This window comes from Papaver somniferum, chromosome 10 (genome assembly GCF_003573695.1).
Source record: "Papaver somniferum cultivar HN1 chromosome 10, ASM357369v1, whole genome shotgun sequence".
NCBI lineage: Eukaryota > Viridiplantae > Streptophyta > Magnoliopsida > Ranunculales > Papaveraceae > Papaver > Papaver somniferum.
In genome coordinates, this window is record NC_039367.1 from 3,371,522 (window position 1) to 3,388,447 (window position 16,926).

At 35.3% G+C, this 16,926-nt stretch overlaps 2 protein-coding genes, 1 long non-coding RNA gene and 2 other non-coding genes across 5 annotated transcripts; all 5 read right to left on the bottom strand.

Moving 5' to 3' along the window:
• Nucleotides 1–744: 744 nt before the first annotated feature.
• LOC113315280 (uncharacterized mitochondrial protein AtMg00810-like) lies at nt 745–1,480 on the bottom strand. The gene is made up of 2 exons (XM_026563580.1): nt 1,147–1,480; nt 745–974 (listed from the first exon to the last, which is right to left on the bottom strand). The coding sequence occupies exons 1-2, from the start codon at nt 1,478–1,480 to the stop codon at nt 745–747; spliced, it is 564 nt and encodes a 187-aa protein (XP_026419365.1).
• A 2,246-nt stretch (nt 1,481–3,726) lies between these two features.
• LOC113315281 lies at nt 3,727–4,398 on the bottom strand. Its single transcript, XM_026563581.1, has one exon. It carries the CDS (start codon nt 4,396–4,398, stop codon nt 3,727–3,729), a length of 672 nt encoding a protein of 223 aa, XP_026419366.1.
• Nucleotides 4,399–10,168: 5,770 nt separating this feature from the next.
• LOC113319606 lies at nt 10,169–14,249 on the bottom strand. Its single transcript, XR_003345682.1, has 3 exons — nt 14,027–14,249; nt 11,392–11,588; nt 10,169–10,619 (listed from the first exon to the last, which is right to left on the bottom strand). It is a non-coding gene; the product is annotated as an uncharacterized LOC113319606 (long non-coding RNA).
• Nucleotides 11,944–12,063, bottom strand: LOC113319915. Its single transcript, XR_003345887.1, has one exon. It is a non-coding gene; the product is annotated as a small nucleolar RNA SNORD14 (small nucleolar RNA).
• On the bottom strand, nt 13,498–13,623 carry LOC113319904. The gene has a single exon (XR_003345876.1). It is a non-coding gene; the product is annotated as a small nucleolar RNA SNORD14 (small nucleolar RNA).
• Nucleotides 14,250–16,926: the final 2,677 nt, after the last annotated feature.

Genomic DNA, 16,926 nt, shown 5'->3' on the forward strand with positions numbered 1-16,926 from the left:
AATATCCATAATAAGTTCTCGGGGTGGTTTTTTCATTTTTTATCTAAAAATCTCCGACTATTATCTAATCTAATACGAAAATCGAAACAAAATACTCAACCCTCCTTCATTCTGGACCCACAAAAAATTGATGTGGATAATTCTGATGACAGTATAAGAAAATGAAGTTCTCTGAATCGTTATAGCCCCTCAAAACTAACAAAAAGAAACATAATGTAGAAACACAGAATTGAATGATCAAGAAATCTCATTCATTGAAGACGCATGATATGTAGAGGAGACACAGACTGACACGGACCATACAGCTAGGATATAACTAAGATACAGCTAAGCATAGAAAGGACCACACAAGGAACACACACTAACAGACAGGTGTAATAACAGAATAATTATATCTAATAGTCTAACATACTTTAACATAATTGTATCTAACAGTCTCTAACACTCCCCCGCAAATGATGTACTAGGTAGAAAACTGGGCAATGACATAGTGCATCATTTGACTCTGTAACCTGAAAAACAATTCCTTTGGAAAGCCCTTTGTAAACAAATAAGCAATCTGATGCAGAGTGGGAACATATTGCACTTGAACAAAGCCAACAGCCATCAAGTCCCTAATAGTATGAAAATCAATTTTAATGTGCTTGGTTCGAGCATGGAACACAGGATTTGCAGCAAGACTTCTAGCTCCAAGATTGTCACAATATAAAGTACAGGGAGTAGAAATTTGAAAACCCATCTCATTCAGGAGATAAGAAACCATTGAACTTTAGTTGCAGTGACTTCTAAGGCTATATACTCAGCTTCTGTGCTTGATCTGGAGATTGTAGGTTGCTTCTTAGAAGACCAAGCAACCAAATTAGGACCCATAAACACACCATATCCAGCAGTAGACTTTCTTGTATCGGGGCATCCACTATCACTGTGAGCATACAAAGTAGAACAATCACATGTTGTAAATTCAATCCCAGAGCCTAAAGAGCCTTTCACATATCTCAAAATACTTTTGGACAATTGTAGATGCACATCAGTTGGTTGGTGCATAAACGGTGATACATAATTGACAGCAAAACTTAAATCTGGTCTAGACATAATCAAATATTGAAGTCCTCCCACTAAGCAAAACTTAGTGGGATGCTCTCTTACCAGCAGCAAAACTTAAATCTGATCTGTAACCAGCAGCTTCAGTCAATAAGGAACCATCATAGAGAGATGCTCTCTTACCAGTAGCAACTGGAGTCTTGCAGGGATTGCATTCAAGCATATCATGTTTCTTTGGTAACTCCAGAGAATACTTTTTTTGTGTAAGTAACAAGGTATGAGTATCTGCATTCCAATCAGCATCAATTCCCAGAAAGTAATTTAAATGCTCCAGATCCTTCATAGCAAACTCAACTTTCAAAACTTGAATGAAGTTAAAATTTTGGGACTGAGAAACCCCCACTAAAATAATGTCATCAACATAAACTAGAAGTACCATCTTGAAGAAAATAGAACATTGAATTATCGTTCACAGAATGAAGAAAACCATTTTTGAGCATAAAATTGTTGAATCTCTCAAACCAAGCTCTAGGAGCTTGTTTGAGACCATAAAGAGATCTTTTCAATTTGCACACATAATCTGGATGTTCGGGATTGACAAATCTTGGTGCCTGTTTCATGTAAACATCCTAATTAAGAAATCCATGAAGAAAAGCATTTGATACGTCTAACTATCTCATGAACCAACCATTGCTAACAGCTAAACTGAGAATGCATCTAACGGTGGAAAACTTGACTACATGACTGAAAGTTTCTTCATAGTCAACTCCATCAATTTGACTATATCCCTGAGCCACTAATCTAGATTTAAAATCAATCAAGAGTGCCATCAGGTTTTAGTTTTGTCTTATGTACCCATATACATCCAAGAACATTCATACCAGGAACAAAAGGAACTTCCTCAAAAGTATCATTACTAATCAGTACTTCGTGTTCATTTTTCATAGACCTAATCCATCTTGGATCTTTCATTGCTTGTCTAAAGGTCTTTGGTTCAACTAAGGAATCAACAAGAGCTGTAAAAGCTGTAGGAATTGGATGTTTGAGATCAGTTCTATAAATCGAAGCTACCCATTTATCATCCAAACCTTTTCTCTTACTAATACCATATTGAGATTTCGTATGCATTTTAGTAGCTACTGAACTAGAAGAAATGGATGAAGGAGTAGTAACTACCTGGTAAGCTGAGGAAGTAGAAACTTGTTTCTCAGGTTGTTTCTCAGTTGCTGAAGTAGAAGTATCAGTTTTGTCCTTTAGAAGATATGATGTATCAACAACACCACAGTTAGCTTCTGGAACTGTAGAAGATATAGTCTTTCTAGCAAAAGGAAAAACTTGCTCATTGAATTTTACATGAGTTGTAATATAAACTCTATGAGTCTTATAATCAAAACATCTACATCCTTTATGAAAAGGACTATAGCCAATAAAGACACAAATAGATGACTTAGGACTCAATTTATCCTTCTTATAAGGAGACAGATTTGGAAAACATAAGCATCCAAACACCTTTAGAAATGAATAATCTGGTGATTTAGAGAATACTACTTCAAATGAACATTTATAATTCAGTAGTTTTGTAGGAGTCTTGTTGATCAGATAGGTAGCACATAGAAGAGAATCAAACCAGGAGTACTTGGACATGGAAGCATTAAATAAGACTGCATTACCCATTGCAGTGATTTTCCTATGTTTCCTTTCATCAGCTCCATTTTTCTGATGCAAATGAGGACAGGAAATCCTTAAAGAAATGCCATTATTATCAAGAAACTCCTTAAAAACTGCTTTTGTTAACTCCAATGCTCCATCACACTGAAACTCTTTAATATTTGAATTTAACAAGTTTTCCATTAACTTTTTGAATAAGGCAAAACAAGACAAACTATCTGACTTTAGATTCATATGATATATCCAATTGAATTTACTAAAGTCATCCATGAACCGAATATAGTACTTATATACTAAAGTATAAGTAACAGGTGCAGCACCCCAAACGTCACAATGGACCAAAGGTAAAACACTATCTGAAGTAGATAAAGAACTTGACAAAGGCAACCACACAGTCTTGCCCAACTGAAAAGAAGCACAAACAGACTCAAAACTACTATGTGATAGTTGAATTGAAGAAGAGGCTGCTAGTTTCTTTATAATATTTGATGCAGGATGACCAAGCCTTTGGTGCCAAATGTCTGGAGCAGCTTTAACAGATGCAGAAGCAGCAAAGTGTGGAGCAGAGAGCATAGGAAAAGACTTCACAGGATATAAATTGTTATGCATTTTCCCTTGAGCAAAAATCTGATTAGTCTTCAAAGATTTGATTTTATAACCCCATGGCAGAAATTCAAATGAACAATTATTATCAGCAGTAAATTTTTCTATAGACAAAAGATTATACTTGATAGAAGGCACAAATAACACATTTTTGAGATCAAAAGATGTACCAGAAGAATTGAATATCTTACTAGATCCAGTTAAGGTAATAGGAATAAGCTTAACATCTCCTAGCATAACTTGTTATGCACCCTCATATTCCTCAGTATCATCAAGAAGTGTAGAATCATTTGTCATATGACCAGTGGCACCAGAATCTGGGATCCAAATGGGACCAGTAGAGCTAACTCCCCATTGTCCACTAGTAGTAGAAAAAGCATTTTGAGTAGCAAGATTATGTTGTTCAGTTAGATTTCATCGATTGGTAGAAGAAGAAGAAGCTTTCATTCCTGCAAAAGCCTTTTGCACAGAACCTGCAGATCTTCTAGGTGGAGATTGTCTAGATGGTGGCTTTTCTACGACAGCATATTTATACCTACACCTAGTAGCAAAATGGCCTAGCTTGTTACAAATCTGACAAGGAATGGAATTATAATCAAATTCTTGCTGAACCACTGGATTGAATTCACGTTTCTCACCTTGACCAGAACTAGAGGAACCTTGAGTAAACTGTGGAGAAAAGGAAGAAGATGCACCATGACTAAACTTTGGAAAATAAGCACTAGAAGCTGGTTTATTTCCAGAGAAATCATAAGACTTGTAATGCTTGACATAAAAAGCAGATGTTGTAGGATCTTTAGTTAAGAAAGAAGTAGCATCATCATCTTGATCTTTCATCCATTGTTTCTGCGTAACCAATCTAGATCGAAGCTCAGAAAAAGATAGAGGTGTTTCTCTATTTTTCATTATAATAACAAACTGAGAATAATCACGGCCTAATCCAGACAGAGCATACATAATAAGATCTAAATCCGGCATCGGCTCACCAATTCCATCCAAAGAATCCGAAATTGACTTAATCTGCTGTAGGAAATCAAAGATTGTAGAATTACCTCTACGAATTGAATGTAACTGTGGCCTCAGCATATTTTTCCTTGCGAAAAACTTCTCACTAAAGATTCTATCCAGATGAAGCCATTTCTCTCTATATTAATGTTTTCCAAGCAATTCTTTAGCCAGAGAAGAAATAACAGTAGCATTGATACAAGACCAGCAAAATGATCCAAAGATCTTCATTCAGCAAACACAGGATTAGCCACTGGAACATTGTTCTGCATCATAAATGGAGATTCTGGAGGAATAGATCCATCTACAAAACCAAACAAGTTCGTACTTATCAAGATCTAAGAAAGCTGATCTTTCCAAATAAAGAAATTTGATCCATCCAGCTTAGTAGAAACAAAGTTAGAAACGTTTGGAAATGGTAGAGGATTGATTCGAAAAGTTGAATGTGGAAAATTATAAAAAGCAGAATGAGAAAATTGTGGTGGTGGTGGTGGTGGATTTTGATTTTGAGGTTGCTGAAGAACAGGTGGTGTAGTCATTGAAGACGAAGCTTGATTTGTGTTGATTGTTGTTGTTGTTTAAAGAATTCATGGAATTCAAGGTTTTTCTCACCATTAATGGTGGTTGAAGATTATAGTTAGGGTTTGTAGGGATCGGTTGATATCTGATTCCATGTAGAAATATAGAATAGATTGATCAAGAAATCTCAGTCATTACAGACGCTTGATATATAGAAGAGACACAGACTGACACAGACCATACAACTAGGATACAACTAAGATACAGCTACGCATAGAAAGGACTACACACTAACAGACACGTGTGATAACAGAATAACTGTATCTAACAGTCTAACATACTTTAACATAATTGTATCTAACATTCTCTAACACATAATTTGACACCATGTTTACAATTCCCATGATTTGTCACCATGTATCTCAATCTTGGGATATCATATACCCTATTCCTACGCACATATCAAACAACTAATTTTTTCACTTTAGCACCCATTATTGGTATGCTAAAGAGCCAAACATATCTGCTTGTATGTCAACGTTAACATATAAGCATACACGATAGACTTTCCAGCGAGCAATAGACAGTCCGTCGCTATATGGTCAAAATATCGATCGTTGGTCTTTCCAGCACCAATGATGGTCACTACGTCGTTCGCTGGCTTGATCATCTCTCATCAAATCCTCATCCAACGGCAATAATTTCCCTCCTCTATAAATACCCAATTTCAAACTCATTTCAACTCACACCTGAATTTTTAAACCGCTCTAGAATTTCTCAATCTTCTTCAAATCTAAAAAAATCACACCTTATCTACAATTCTTAATTTCTTATGTATGGATTCATAATATCAAAGTCAAGGTAAAGGTAAAAAAACCAAAGTCCATAGTGTAAAATATAACCTCATTGAAGATGAATGCATTTGTCGTAATTACTGATTTTTTTCAGTTATTTTTTTTCCTTTGTCGTATTTATTGATATATTTTGTTTTCATTTGTCGTAATTATTGATTTCTTCTTCTATTTTCCCAATTATTATTTTTTCTTAAAATTATTATTATTCATTATTTTTTACGTGTTTTCTGAGCCTTTTGTTTGCTTTATTTTGTGCTATAGAATAGTTAGAAGAGTCTCGATGTGGTAGAGACTACTAGAGAACATAAAATTGTTAAAAGTGTTAAAGTGGTTCTAAAGATGCTCCAAGAAAGTGTATCAAGCTTAATCTAAGGTATATGGTTAGTTCTTTTTTAGGCTCATTTAAGTGGAATGATTGCATCTTAGTTGCATAATTTTTTCTTCTAAAAACACCTATAAATACACAAATATTAAAATAAGTAAAAAAATGGGTACTAATGAATTAGACAATAGAGATCAAATCAAACATAAAGGTGTATCTACCAAATACCCCCAAACTTATTATATGTTATTCCTCGAGCAAATCTGATCTAGAAGATAAAATCCTAACTCACTGTCGTAGGCATCGCGAGTGCACTTAGCGTGTGCAACAATCCTTTGAACCCATAGGTGTCCCTAGTGGTCGGGTTATCGTCTTGTAAGGATTTACAAGAGGTTTACCCACAAGAACTTTGTTAGAGCATTGCTCGGTCGAACTCGCATGCGTTGATATCTCAAGCATGTTTGTCAATATTAGTGATCAAAACTATAAGTCTTGATTTCTAGTCTACTATAGCTAAGGTCTCGGACTAGGATAGAAAGTGTAGTTGAGCTCAAGAACTCCATGGAAATCATCATACAAGACGAAGGACTACTCAAGGAACTGGTGGATCTTCATCGACTAAAAGGTATGTGGAGACTTGAACTTATCTATCACTCAAAAGTCTATTTATCTCCTATCTTGAGACAAAAGTCGTTTTTCTATATAGACTTAGATTATACACATTTGGTATTTCGAGCCGAGTTTACCTCGCCTATCTATTTCTTGAAATATGTGTTGGTAAAGCTTTCGCTTTAGCCAAGTTCATCTTTACCTAGTGATGAAAGTCATGTTATGTTTCAATCACTTTGAAAATTGATATGACGAGAAATGGTTTGTGAATAACAACTGTATAACGTCCTCTGAGAATGTTTCAAAGATTGAAATGAGAGTTTAGACTATATAAACATTTAGAGGATATGAGCATTGTTGTGGAAACACATATATGTATAAGTCCTTATTGCTTGAACCGAAGTTTGTGAACTTTGTTGATCAAGTGAACCGGAATAGTGCGTGAGCTAAGTCCGCGAACTCAGTCCGCGAACCCAGTCCGCAAACTGGCGAAGTTCTCAAACCCGATAATTTCTGCTGGAGTTTGTGAACTCCATCCGGGAACTTGAGTAGGTTATGTCTAAAAACGATGTTTAGTGAACTTATCTTTATAAACTAAGGAATGCAATTGCAAACCGTGGGTAGAGAGTTCATGAATCGATTCATGTTAATCAAATCATTTTTGCTTCAATTGTGTCTTGTGTAGTACATAAGATTTCCTTGCAATTGAACAACTCTCTAACTAGTTCATTTGAGTCATTTGAACTAGTTAGGGTGAAGAAGAACATGGTTGATATGAAAGTGATCATATGGCTAACTATTTGATTAACTATTGTTGAACCAACTAATGTACAAGTTTGGGTACGGTTACACAAGCCCAATAACGTTCATTTCATTTGTGTATAACAAGCTATGTTTTCGATCTAACGGTTGATAAATATTAGCTTGAATCTAATCAGGTTTTCATCTAACGGTGAATATTGAATGTTTTATTACTAAGCTAACGTTGATTGCAAACCTTGATTTGAAAGACTATATAAGGGAGAACTCTAGCAACTGGGAAGCCTAATCCCCACACATTCTATGTGATACTAGTTGTGCTAAGCTAGAGTCGATTCTCCTTTAACCTTTGGTTTCTTCTTCTAAACCAGGTTAACGACTTAAAGACTTCACTAGGATTGTGAAGCCAGACCGATACTACTTTTCTTGTAGTTGTGTAATCTGATCTTGTTGTTTCTATCATACGAGTATAATTATAATAATTGGCTTGAGATTTCTATCTCCGATAGGCAAGATAAAAGCAATCACACACATCTTCGTCTCATCGTTTGTGATTCCACAATATCTTTTTTCGCTGCGTCGATTAAGACTATTATGAGGTGATTGATAATACTAGGTTGTTCTTCGGGAATATAAGACCGGTTTATCAATTAGTTCTTTTTCACCTTGATTTATCAAAATACGGAACAAAACTCATAGGTATATTCGTGGGAGACGGATTTATCTATTATCATAGAGTTTTCAGTGTGATACAGATTTGTTTATTAACGTCTTCGACTTTGGGCCGTAGCAACTCTTAGTTGTGGGTGAGATCAGCTAAGGGAATCAAGTACTTAGCATCCTGCTGGGATCAGAGACGTAGCAGCATAACTGTACCTTGGATCAGTGTGAGATTGGTTGGGTTTCAACTACAGTCCAGACCGAAGTTAGTTTGGAGTAGGCTAGTGTCTGTAGCGGCTTAATACAGTGTGTATTCAATCTGGACTAGGTCCCGGGTTTTTCTGCATTTGCGGCTTCCTCGTTAACAAAATTCTGGTGTCTCTGTTATTTCTTTTCCGCATTATATTTGTTTATATAATTGAAATAATACAGGTTGTGTGTTGTTCAATCAATTAGAATATCCGACCTTTTGGTTGTTGATTTAAATTGATTGACACTTGGATATTGGTCTTTGGTACCATCCAAGTTTATCTCTCTTGTATTTAAATTGAGACTCGTAGTTTGCTTGAGTAAGATTTAAATCGAGAGATAGAGATAAAAACTCTTTGATATACTTTTATATTGATTGAGTCTAACTGTCTAGTTGATTCTCTATAAAGTATATTGGAGTTTGTCCATAAAGATTGCTAAGGGAAATATTGGGTGTGGTTGTTAGACCCCCTCTTTTTCAAACTTTATTTCGAATTGGTCACATGTATCCAAAGAGGCATGATAGGACATAAATTTTCTCAACCTATTGCCAAGTAACTAAAATGAAAGAGAAAAATTTACCAAAATATTCTCTCAACAACATGAGACATCCGTTCAAACAGAAGAGATAGATCCGTTAAACAAATGTAACAACATCGAGAGAGATATTTTTACTCAACAATGGAGAGATGTCAACTCTATAGTGGCATTAACATCGGGAGAGAAATACCCACTCATCAGCTGGTCTTATTCGCTCCACAGCGGGCAAAAGAGTATGTGTAATGTGTTGAACCAGTGCCCGAAAGGTCTTGTACCAGATGGAAAGCGGGTTAACAGAGAAACCAATATGCATTTCTCTTCGACTCTATCATAATGCTCAATAGCAACAACATCGTCTTCGGCTTTAACTGTTGTTAGAGCATTGCTCGGTTGAACCCGCCAAGCGTTACTATATATGTCAAGGTTGGTTATCATATTTTAGTATCAAAATTCAAAAGTCGCATGATTAGATTACTAGAGCCGACCTTGCTAGGTTAGATTAGAAAGTCTAGAAATGCTGAGACATACAAGTATTACTGTGAAGGCCCGACGAATCCGAAGACGTATTGACATCAACGAAGACATCATCCTTCTACTTGAGGTTAGTTATACAAGACTTGACTTGTTTCCATTTATATTTCAATACTTTCAAGTCTTTTAGATTGAAAACATAACATGCGAAGTTATATACATGAAACTCTAGTATTAGAGACTTGATCATCTTATTATGATCAAAGTGTAAAGCAACAATACACGAAAGAGCAAATTTCATATTCAAGTAAAGCAACATACAATAAGCAGATTTTATATAAATGTTGAAGACTTACAATATAAAGAGCGGAATTCTATATTAAAGTACGAAGACTTGTTACAAAAGAGCGACGAAATCAACAGATAAGAATTATTGGAGTTTATGATATCGAAGACAATACAAGTTGTGAAGATTCAAGTGGTAAAGTGCTTCTTTCATGGCCATACTAATTTTATTTCTTTTTTATTGTTTTAGTTGCAATATTTTTCTTCAAAAAATAAATAAATAAAATAGAAGCTCCTTATGGGGCACCCGTCTCCCAGAAAGAGCTTTTATTCAGTTTTCTACATGCGAGTTTAGAATTCCAAGATTGTTGTTCTGTTCATTTTCATGGACAAACCTGCTCAATTTGTTTGAATTAAGAAGCACGGTGATGATGTTATCAAGATATGTTGCGGACATTTTCACTCTAGATGTCTGATACCTTGGTTCAACAAAGTTGGTACTTGCCCGGTATGCTGCCATGGTATGAGGCCCTATCTAACGAGGTCAGTTCCAGCACATGTTGTTTTTCCACCGTAAGCTTGGTATATTGAAGGCGTAGACTACACAATGGAATGCTATCAACTTACAGATCCAAATGAAATACAACAGTCAAAATATTCAGAATTTGCTACTTACATTCTCTTCAGTAGAAGATGAAGATACAATTTTTTCTAAACAGTCTACCTAAAGCATTTTCACCATCTGACAGAAAAAAAAAAAGAAGAGCACTTGGTTGAGCAACTGCAAGTGAGTGAAACAGCACCATAAAAGTGAGAGTGTCCGGTGAAAGAGTTTAACATACACTTCCTGGATATTTATTGAGAAGCTTGAGTGTTATGTCACTGTGATCCTTTTGTCCTGGCCTCATTCCATTATTATATCTGGGTCATCATACTGAATTCATGCATGTTTAAAAAGTTTCATACTGAGCCAATGGAAATACACAGCCACCACGAGAACAGGAAGAGTCAACGGCACCAGGAAACAGTAGTACCTATTTATGGAAAATCCAGACAGAAAAATGTAAGAAACTCAAGTATTTACAAAGTGCAAGCAAGAATGGGTATATTTAACTTGACACCAAAAGAAAAGTTGGAAAAGAAACTTGTGATAATTGTTTCAATTGATTGTTCTTTAATGGTGAAGAGATCATTCGACGAATCCGTTAATTCTTTTACAAGTTTTAGTTCAGTAAACACTATACAACAACAGCTAAAATCAACCATTTGTGTTTTCTCTAAGAATTATACCAGTCTCTAATAGAGCTAAACTTTTCCAATGAAATGATTGCGTTATGAAAGTATAAAACCCCTACATAAATATGTTAAGACCAAGTGTGTCAATCTGTCTGCTCGGGATCTAGTAGAAAATGATATTCTTGATAGACACAACTCTAACTCGATTCACCAGAACTATACTCGATAATTGTAAAAAATATATGAAGAACTATACTCGATAATCTGTCTGCTCGGGAACTTACGCTGACAAGACAAAATTAGCTCTAATCATTGAGAAGGAAACAAACTAAGCCTTTCCTAATGAGCAATACGTGTGCATCACATACTCAGGAATATCATGCTCACAGTGTTTTGTTTTGGTACTGAGATTGTACCAGATTCCTGGACATAACTCACAGCAATGATACATCTCCATTGCTCAAATTTTCAGTAAATGTAGAATGCTAGTGAAAAACTCCTATATTCATTTCATTAGATATACTTCAATAATGGCACTAAAGTATCACAATAGAATAAATAAAAGGTCACCTGTCATTCTGAACAGCTGATACTATTTGATTGCTAGATGGTGGAAGAAGCTTGGAAATTATCGCCGAAAAGAGAAACAACAAAAAGGAAATGGAGCCGTAGAAAAGAAATAAGTATCCCCCAAAGACAGTTGCCTTTGCATCAATAGGTTTTGATGTGGTTGAACCGTTCGCCATCTCAGATTACTGTTTTCGGTGCTGGAAAGAAAGAGTCGCTTAGTTATCACCCAAAGCAACATTCAATGTTAGATTGCAGAGAAAGTACAATGGCATCATGTTTCATTGCAAAGACAGGGGTACAGCGATTTCGGGCACAACAAACAATATCAGATTTGAAATATTCTGATGTTTCGGGTAGAGTATCTAATAATATTCAAAAATTATCACCAAAACCTATCTATTATAACAAGTTTCCTTTGAGCCTTCTGGTGTTCTATGAAGATCCATTAGAAAGATATCTAGAGTGTCCAACTCCAAAGTGTTTGAGGAAGAGGAAGCCAGTAACATGCAACGTTCGTGAGTGATCTTGTTTAAACATTTGCATAAATTGGAGTCTCAGACATCCAAGGATGGAATAAAGCAGCATAAGCTCTCAAGCCCAGCAAAAGGCGAAAGCTCTTACGCGGCAACTGCGAATGTTCTTGAGAAACAAGCCTTTGGATTATCACATGGACTATATACAACTGACACAGAACAGTTTGTAATTTGTCTGTCCGAATTTCAACGAGCAAACTGTCTAAGTTCCACAGAGCAGAATCGTTCGACCTACTTGAACTACCTGACTTTAAAATCTCATTGAAAAAATTCGGGTTTTCTTAGAAACCATGTAAGAGCATAGTACCCACATTAAAGCTATGAAAAATGAACAGGCAATCAATCGCTACTGATTACTCAAAATGAGGTGCCTAAAAAAGATAATGTGATGTTAACCGATATTTCCAACCAAACAGTTCTCTTAAATGCTTTCCTAACTGCACCTCATACATACAACACGAGGGCACTTCTGATTTGCACAATAAACCAGATTCTCAATTTAGCATAAACAAACAAAGAACCTATTCACAGTACCTTCAAGGCTAGCAACTAGGCCAGAAAATACAATGCTCCGGGGATATAGAGATTAAAGTCCATTAAAAGGAATTTACATATGCATACCAAGTCAAAATAGAAGCCAAGCACAGTTGAGATAAATCAACTAGTTTGCACTGTGAGCATCATTGGTATACACAGGTGGAAGGATAGAGCCTTCACCCTCAACAAATCCAATATATGCGATCTCAAAAAACATCAATAGGAACCACTTATGTATCAAATTTTAAAATAAGTCCATACCAGTGTTTTAAGTTGCAACCGAATCATAGTTGATGGCCATACATCAGAAGAAAAAAAAAATCATATGCCAGTGTTTAATCCTATCACCAATAGTCATTATCCTAAGCAGCATAGACTAAGTTCAGTCACTCTAGTGCCCTATAGTAAATTCAAAAACTAAACCCCCATATACCCATCAATTTATAAGACTAAACCACAATTTTGTCATTACGATAAGCACAACTAAAGCATCATTTACAAGACCTTATTAAGTTCCAACGAGCCTACAACAATATTAAAGCCTAAACCTTCAAACACATCTTTTTTTTTATTTACTATTTAGGCATTTCCTTATTAGATTAGCATGACTGACACAAAACAGTTTTGATCTATCTATCGTTGTAACTAGTCAGAAATCTCGTGTGGAAAGCACAGCTCATCGCACCTCGAAAGATGCTGCTTTTGCACAAATACAGATATTCATCATCCTGTGTTTACAACAACAGAGGTTTTAAAATAAAGAAGATGTATAGTATTACAAGGTTTTGCATCGGTTGATGATCAACAAGTAACAGAATAAATACACAGCTGACAAAGTGAAAAGATGGATGACTTTGAATTTTATAATAACCCTAACAATTATAAACTTATTGCTTTGAGCCTTCTGGTATTCTATGAAGATCCGTTAGAAAGGTATCAAAAGTGCAATTCCAAAGTCCGAAGTGTTTGAGAAAGATGAAGCCGTTAATATGCAATGCAAGGTTTGTGATCTTGTTTAAACATTTGCATAAATTGGAATCTCAGACAACCAAGGAAGGATAAAGCAGCATAAGCTCTCAAGCCCGGCGAAAGGCTATAAAGCTCTTAGGCGGCAACAGTGAATGTTCTTGAGAAACAAGCCTTTAAATTATCATCATGGACTATATAAGACGGTTTCTATAACATCATTAATGCCTAAACCTTAAAACAATGTTCCTATAAAATCAGCATGGCTAACAAAAACCAGTTTTGATCTATCTATTGTTGTAACTAGTCAGAAATCTCGTGTGGAAAGCGCAGCTCATCGCACCTCAAAAGATGCTGCTTTTGCACAAATTCAGATGTTCATCATCCTATTGTCAACAACAATAATATGATAGTTTTGTGTACCTTAGATGAACAACGGATGGATGAATTTGAATTATTTTAGGCACAAAAATCAATCATCACATGAATAATTGTTTTGTTTTAGTCCCAAAACACAATCAAATATTGTAAATTTGCTGCTAAGTGCTAACATACACATTCAACCAAAAAAGAAATTCACGGAACAAACAAAGACATACCAGTACTGAACTCCCCGGTGTAACCCTAGATTCAATTCCCGATTACTTATTCAGAAGCGATGAAATAAATGAAAAATTAGGGGTAACGGAAACAGTACCCGACCTACTACGCGTAAAGCATCAGATGAAGATTTCGTCAATTACTGTGAAATCGTAGGAGACGGTCGTTCTGGCGGCATGACAAAAGATTGTTTTTTTCTTCTAAGTTGATGAGAGCTCTTCTACTTTATAAAGAACCATTTTTTTAGAACCATCGTTTTTTCTGGGGACAATAAGTCATCTTCCCTATAGTTATAAGGGGCGTACTAAAGCGTTGAAATAACTAACTATCCTTAACCCGATTTAATTTAAAACCAACCTAATAACCATATGTATATATAACCACCTCCTCCTTCCACCACCGCCGATTACCACCACCACCACCTCCGATTATCACCACCACCAACCACCGATTAACACCACCACTCCGATTACCACCACCACCGCCTCTACATATATATATGTAGCTTAATTTAAATCATTAACAAAGATATTCTCACAAACCCATTACTTGTCATTCGTTTTTGGTTGAAAAAATGAGAAGTAATCATCAAAATGAGTTGAAAATGGAAGTTGCAGAGAGGATTAATGGAGGTTTTTTCTTTTTCAGAGAAAGGTTCGGTTACGTCGCAAAAATAAAGTCTCAGCCGAACTTTTAGTTCGGTTACGTCGCAAAACGTTCGGTTTCGTCGCAAAAAACTGGGTTATCACGAATTAATTTTTTTCTTAACCGAACTCAGAGTTCGATTGATTCGCTAAAAATACTTTTAACCGAACTTTACCTTTGATACAAAAGAAATTATAGAAACTCGGTAACCGAACTCTATCTATTAAGGCAACAAATAAATTCCAAAATAACCGAACTACGGGCTAATTCCATATATGCATTTGCAAGTGCAGTTCGGTTGGATCGCAAAAATTGTTAAGTTTGCGAACCAACCGAACTTCTAACACTAGGTTACTTTTAACCTGCAGTTCGGTTGAGAGCTTGGTTGCGATGAAGTTTGCGAACCAATCGAACATACCTCTGTAAATCTTATTACTAAAGTTCGGCTACCTGCGTGTTTGAAGAAAGAAACCGAACTCTGTGTTCGGTTATATGTTCTTGACATTTATTAACCGAACTACGTGTTCGGTTACCTGTTCTTCACACTTGGTAACTGAACTACCCGAACCTAGCAGGAAATTTTTATAAAAATTTACAGTTTTATGAATATTTGGACCAATTCGACCAACATTATCTAAGTTTGAAGCATACTTGGGTACCCAAATACTCTTCCTCTGGTTGTGGTTGGTAAAATCCATCATTTTCACCATGTTTTTCTTCTTCATCTTCTCTAACTTTACTCTCTCAATAATTCTACTTCTTTTTAAAAAAATATTCATCTTTTAATTTAAGCTCACTAATTATCTTTAGCTTTATCATTTCACTAGTCATTACCCAAAATTAATCAGGAGGGTAATTTAGGTATTAATAGAAATATATAGATAAGGGATGACCTAGATTTACTTCTAATGTCTTACCCAAAATAAAACAATGGTCCCCCAAAAAAACAGTGGTGCCCAAAAAATCGTTCTTTATAAACTCTTTATATTGGGCTTGGGCAATGCCCTACTTTATAAAAAACGATTTTTTGGGACCATTGTTTTATAAGACCATCTACCTATAATTATAAGGGATGTCCTGAAGTAGTGACATTACTAATTTTCCCTTAACCCTAATTAAAATTAAAATTAAAACTAAACTATTAACTATCAAAGTTTAATCCAATCCTAATATTTTAACAAAAAACAAAAATCAGACTCTCCCCAACCCTAGCCGCACACGAACTGGTTTTGAGAAAGAAAAAAAATTCTTCTCTTATTCTTCTTCCTTTCAACATCGTCTTCATCGATTAATCGTCGATTCATAAAATTTTCTTCATCGATTAATCAATCAAGTATATGAATGGTTCTTCAAAAACAAACCAAAAGACTTCAAGGAAAAGGTCCCCCATTAGGACATCTAGCAAATCTCCCAACTGAAATTGAGAAAGAAGTGGAACCGGAAGGTGAAGTCATTATCGAGTATAATAGACGCAAGAAGAACCCTGATTCTGCCATGGAACTTATCCGCATGTATTTTCCAACAAACCCATTACTTTTAATTTGATTTTGATTGCTTCAGTTGAATAGAAATCATCAAAATATGGTTCAAATGGAAGATACAGTGTGTTGTTCGGTTTGGAGAAATTTTGAAAAAACCTAGTTTTGTAACCGAACTTCCTGAAAGGAAGAACATGAAGAAATGTTTGGTTACACCAGATTTAAAATTATGTTACCGAACTGGTAGTTCGGTTCGTTTGAAAAAAAAATTTAAGACTTCTTTGTAACAGAACTTTACCTTTGATACAAAAAAAAAACTATTTAAACTTTGTAACCGAACTTAGCTATTTTTACCACTATGTGGAGTTTGGATTAACCGAACTCTTGCCTAATTGCATATATATGTGTAGTTCAGTTCGTTTTTCTTTGTAACCGAACTTAGCTATTTTTCCCACTATGTGGAGTTTGGATTTAACCGAGCTCTTACCTAATTGCATATATGCATATATATATATATATATATATATATATATATATATATATATATATATGTAGTTCGGTTGGTTCACATATTTTATTGTTAAGATTATTGTAACTGAACTCATCTCTATATGCATATATCCACATGTATGAGTTCGGTTGCTCTACATTTTTCAAAAAAAAAATCTTAATAACCGAACTCTTTTCTAGTTGCGTATATGCATATATTTATGTAGTTCGGTTTGTTCGCAAAAGAAATGGACTAACCGAACTCTTCCCTAATTCCAAATATGTGG

Coding starts and splice junctions, on each gene's coding strand:
- LOC113315280 (XM_026563580.1), bottom strand. CDS start 1,480: ATGGTACTTCTAGTTTATGTTGATGACATTATTTTAGTGGGGGTTTCT. Junction 975..1,146: donor AGATTTAAGTTTTGCTGCTG/GTAAGAGAGCAT, acceptor AAGGCTCTTTAG/GCTCTGGGATTGAATTTACA.
- LOC113315281 (XM_026563581.1), bottom strand. CDS start 4,398: ATGCTGAGGCCACAGTTACATTCAATTCGTAGAGGTAATTCTACAATC.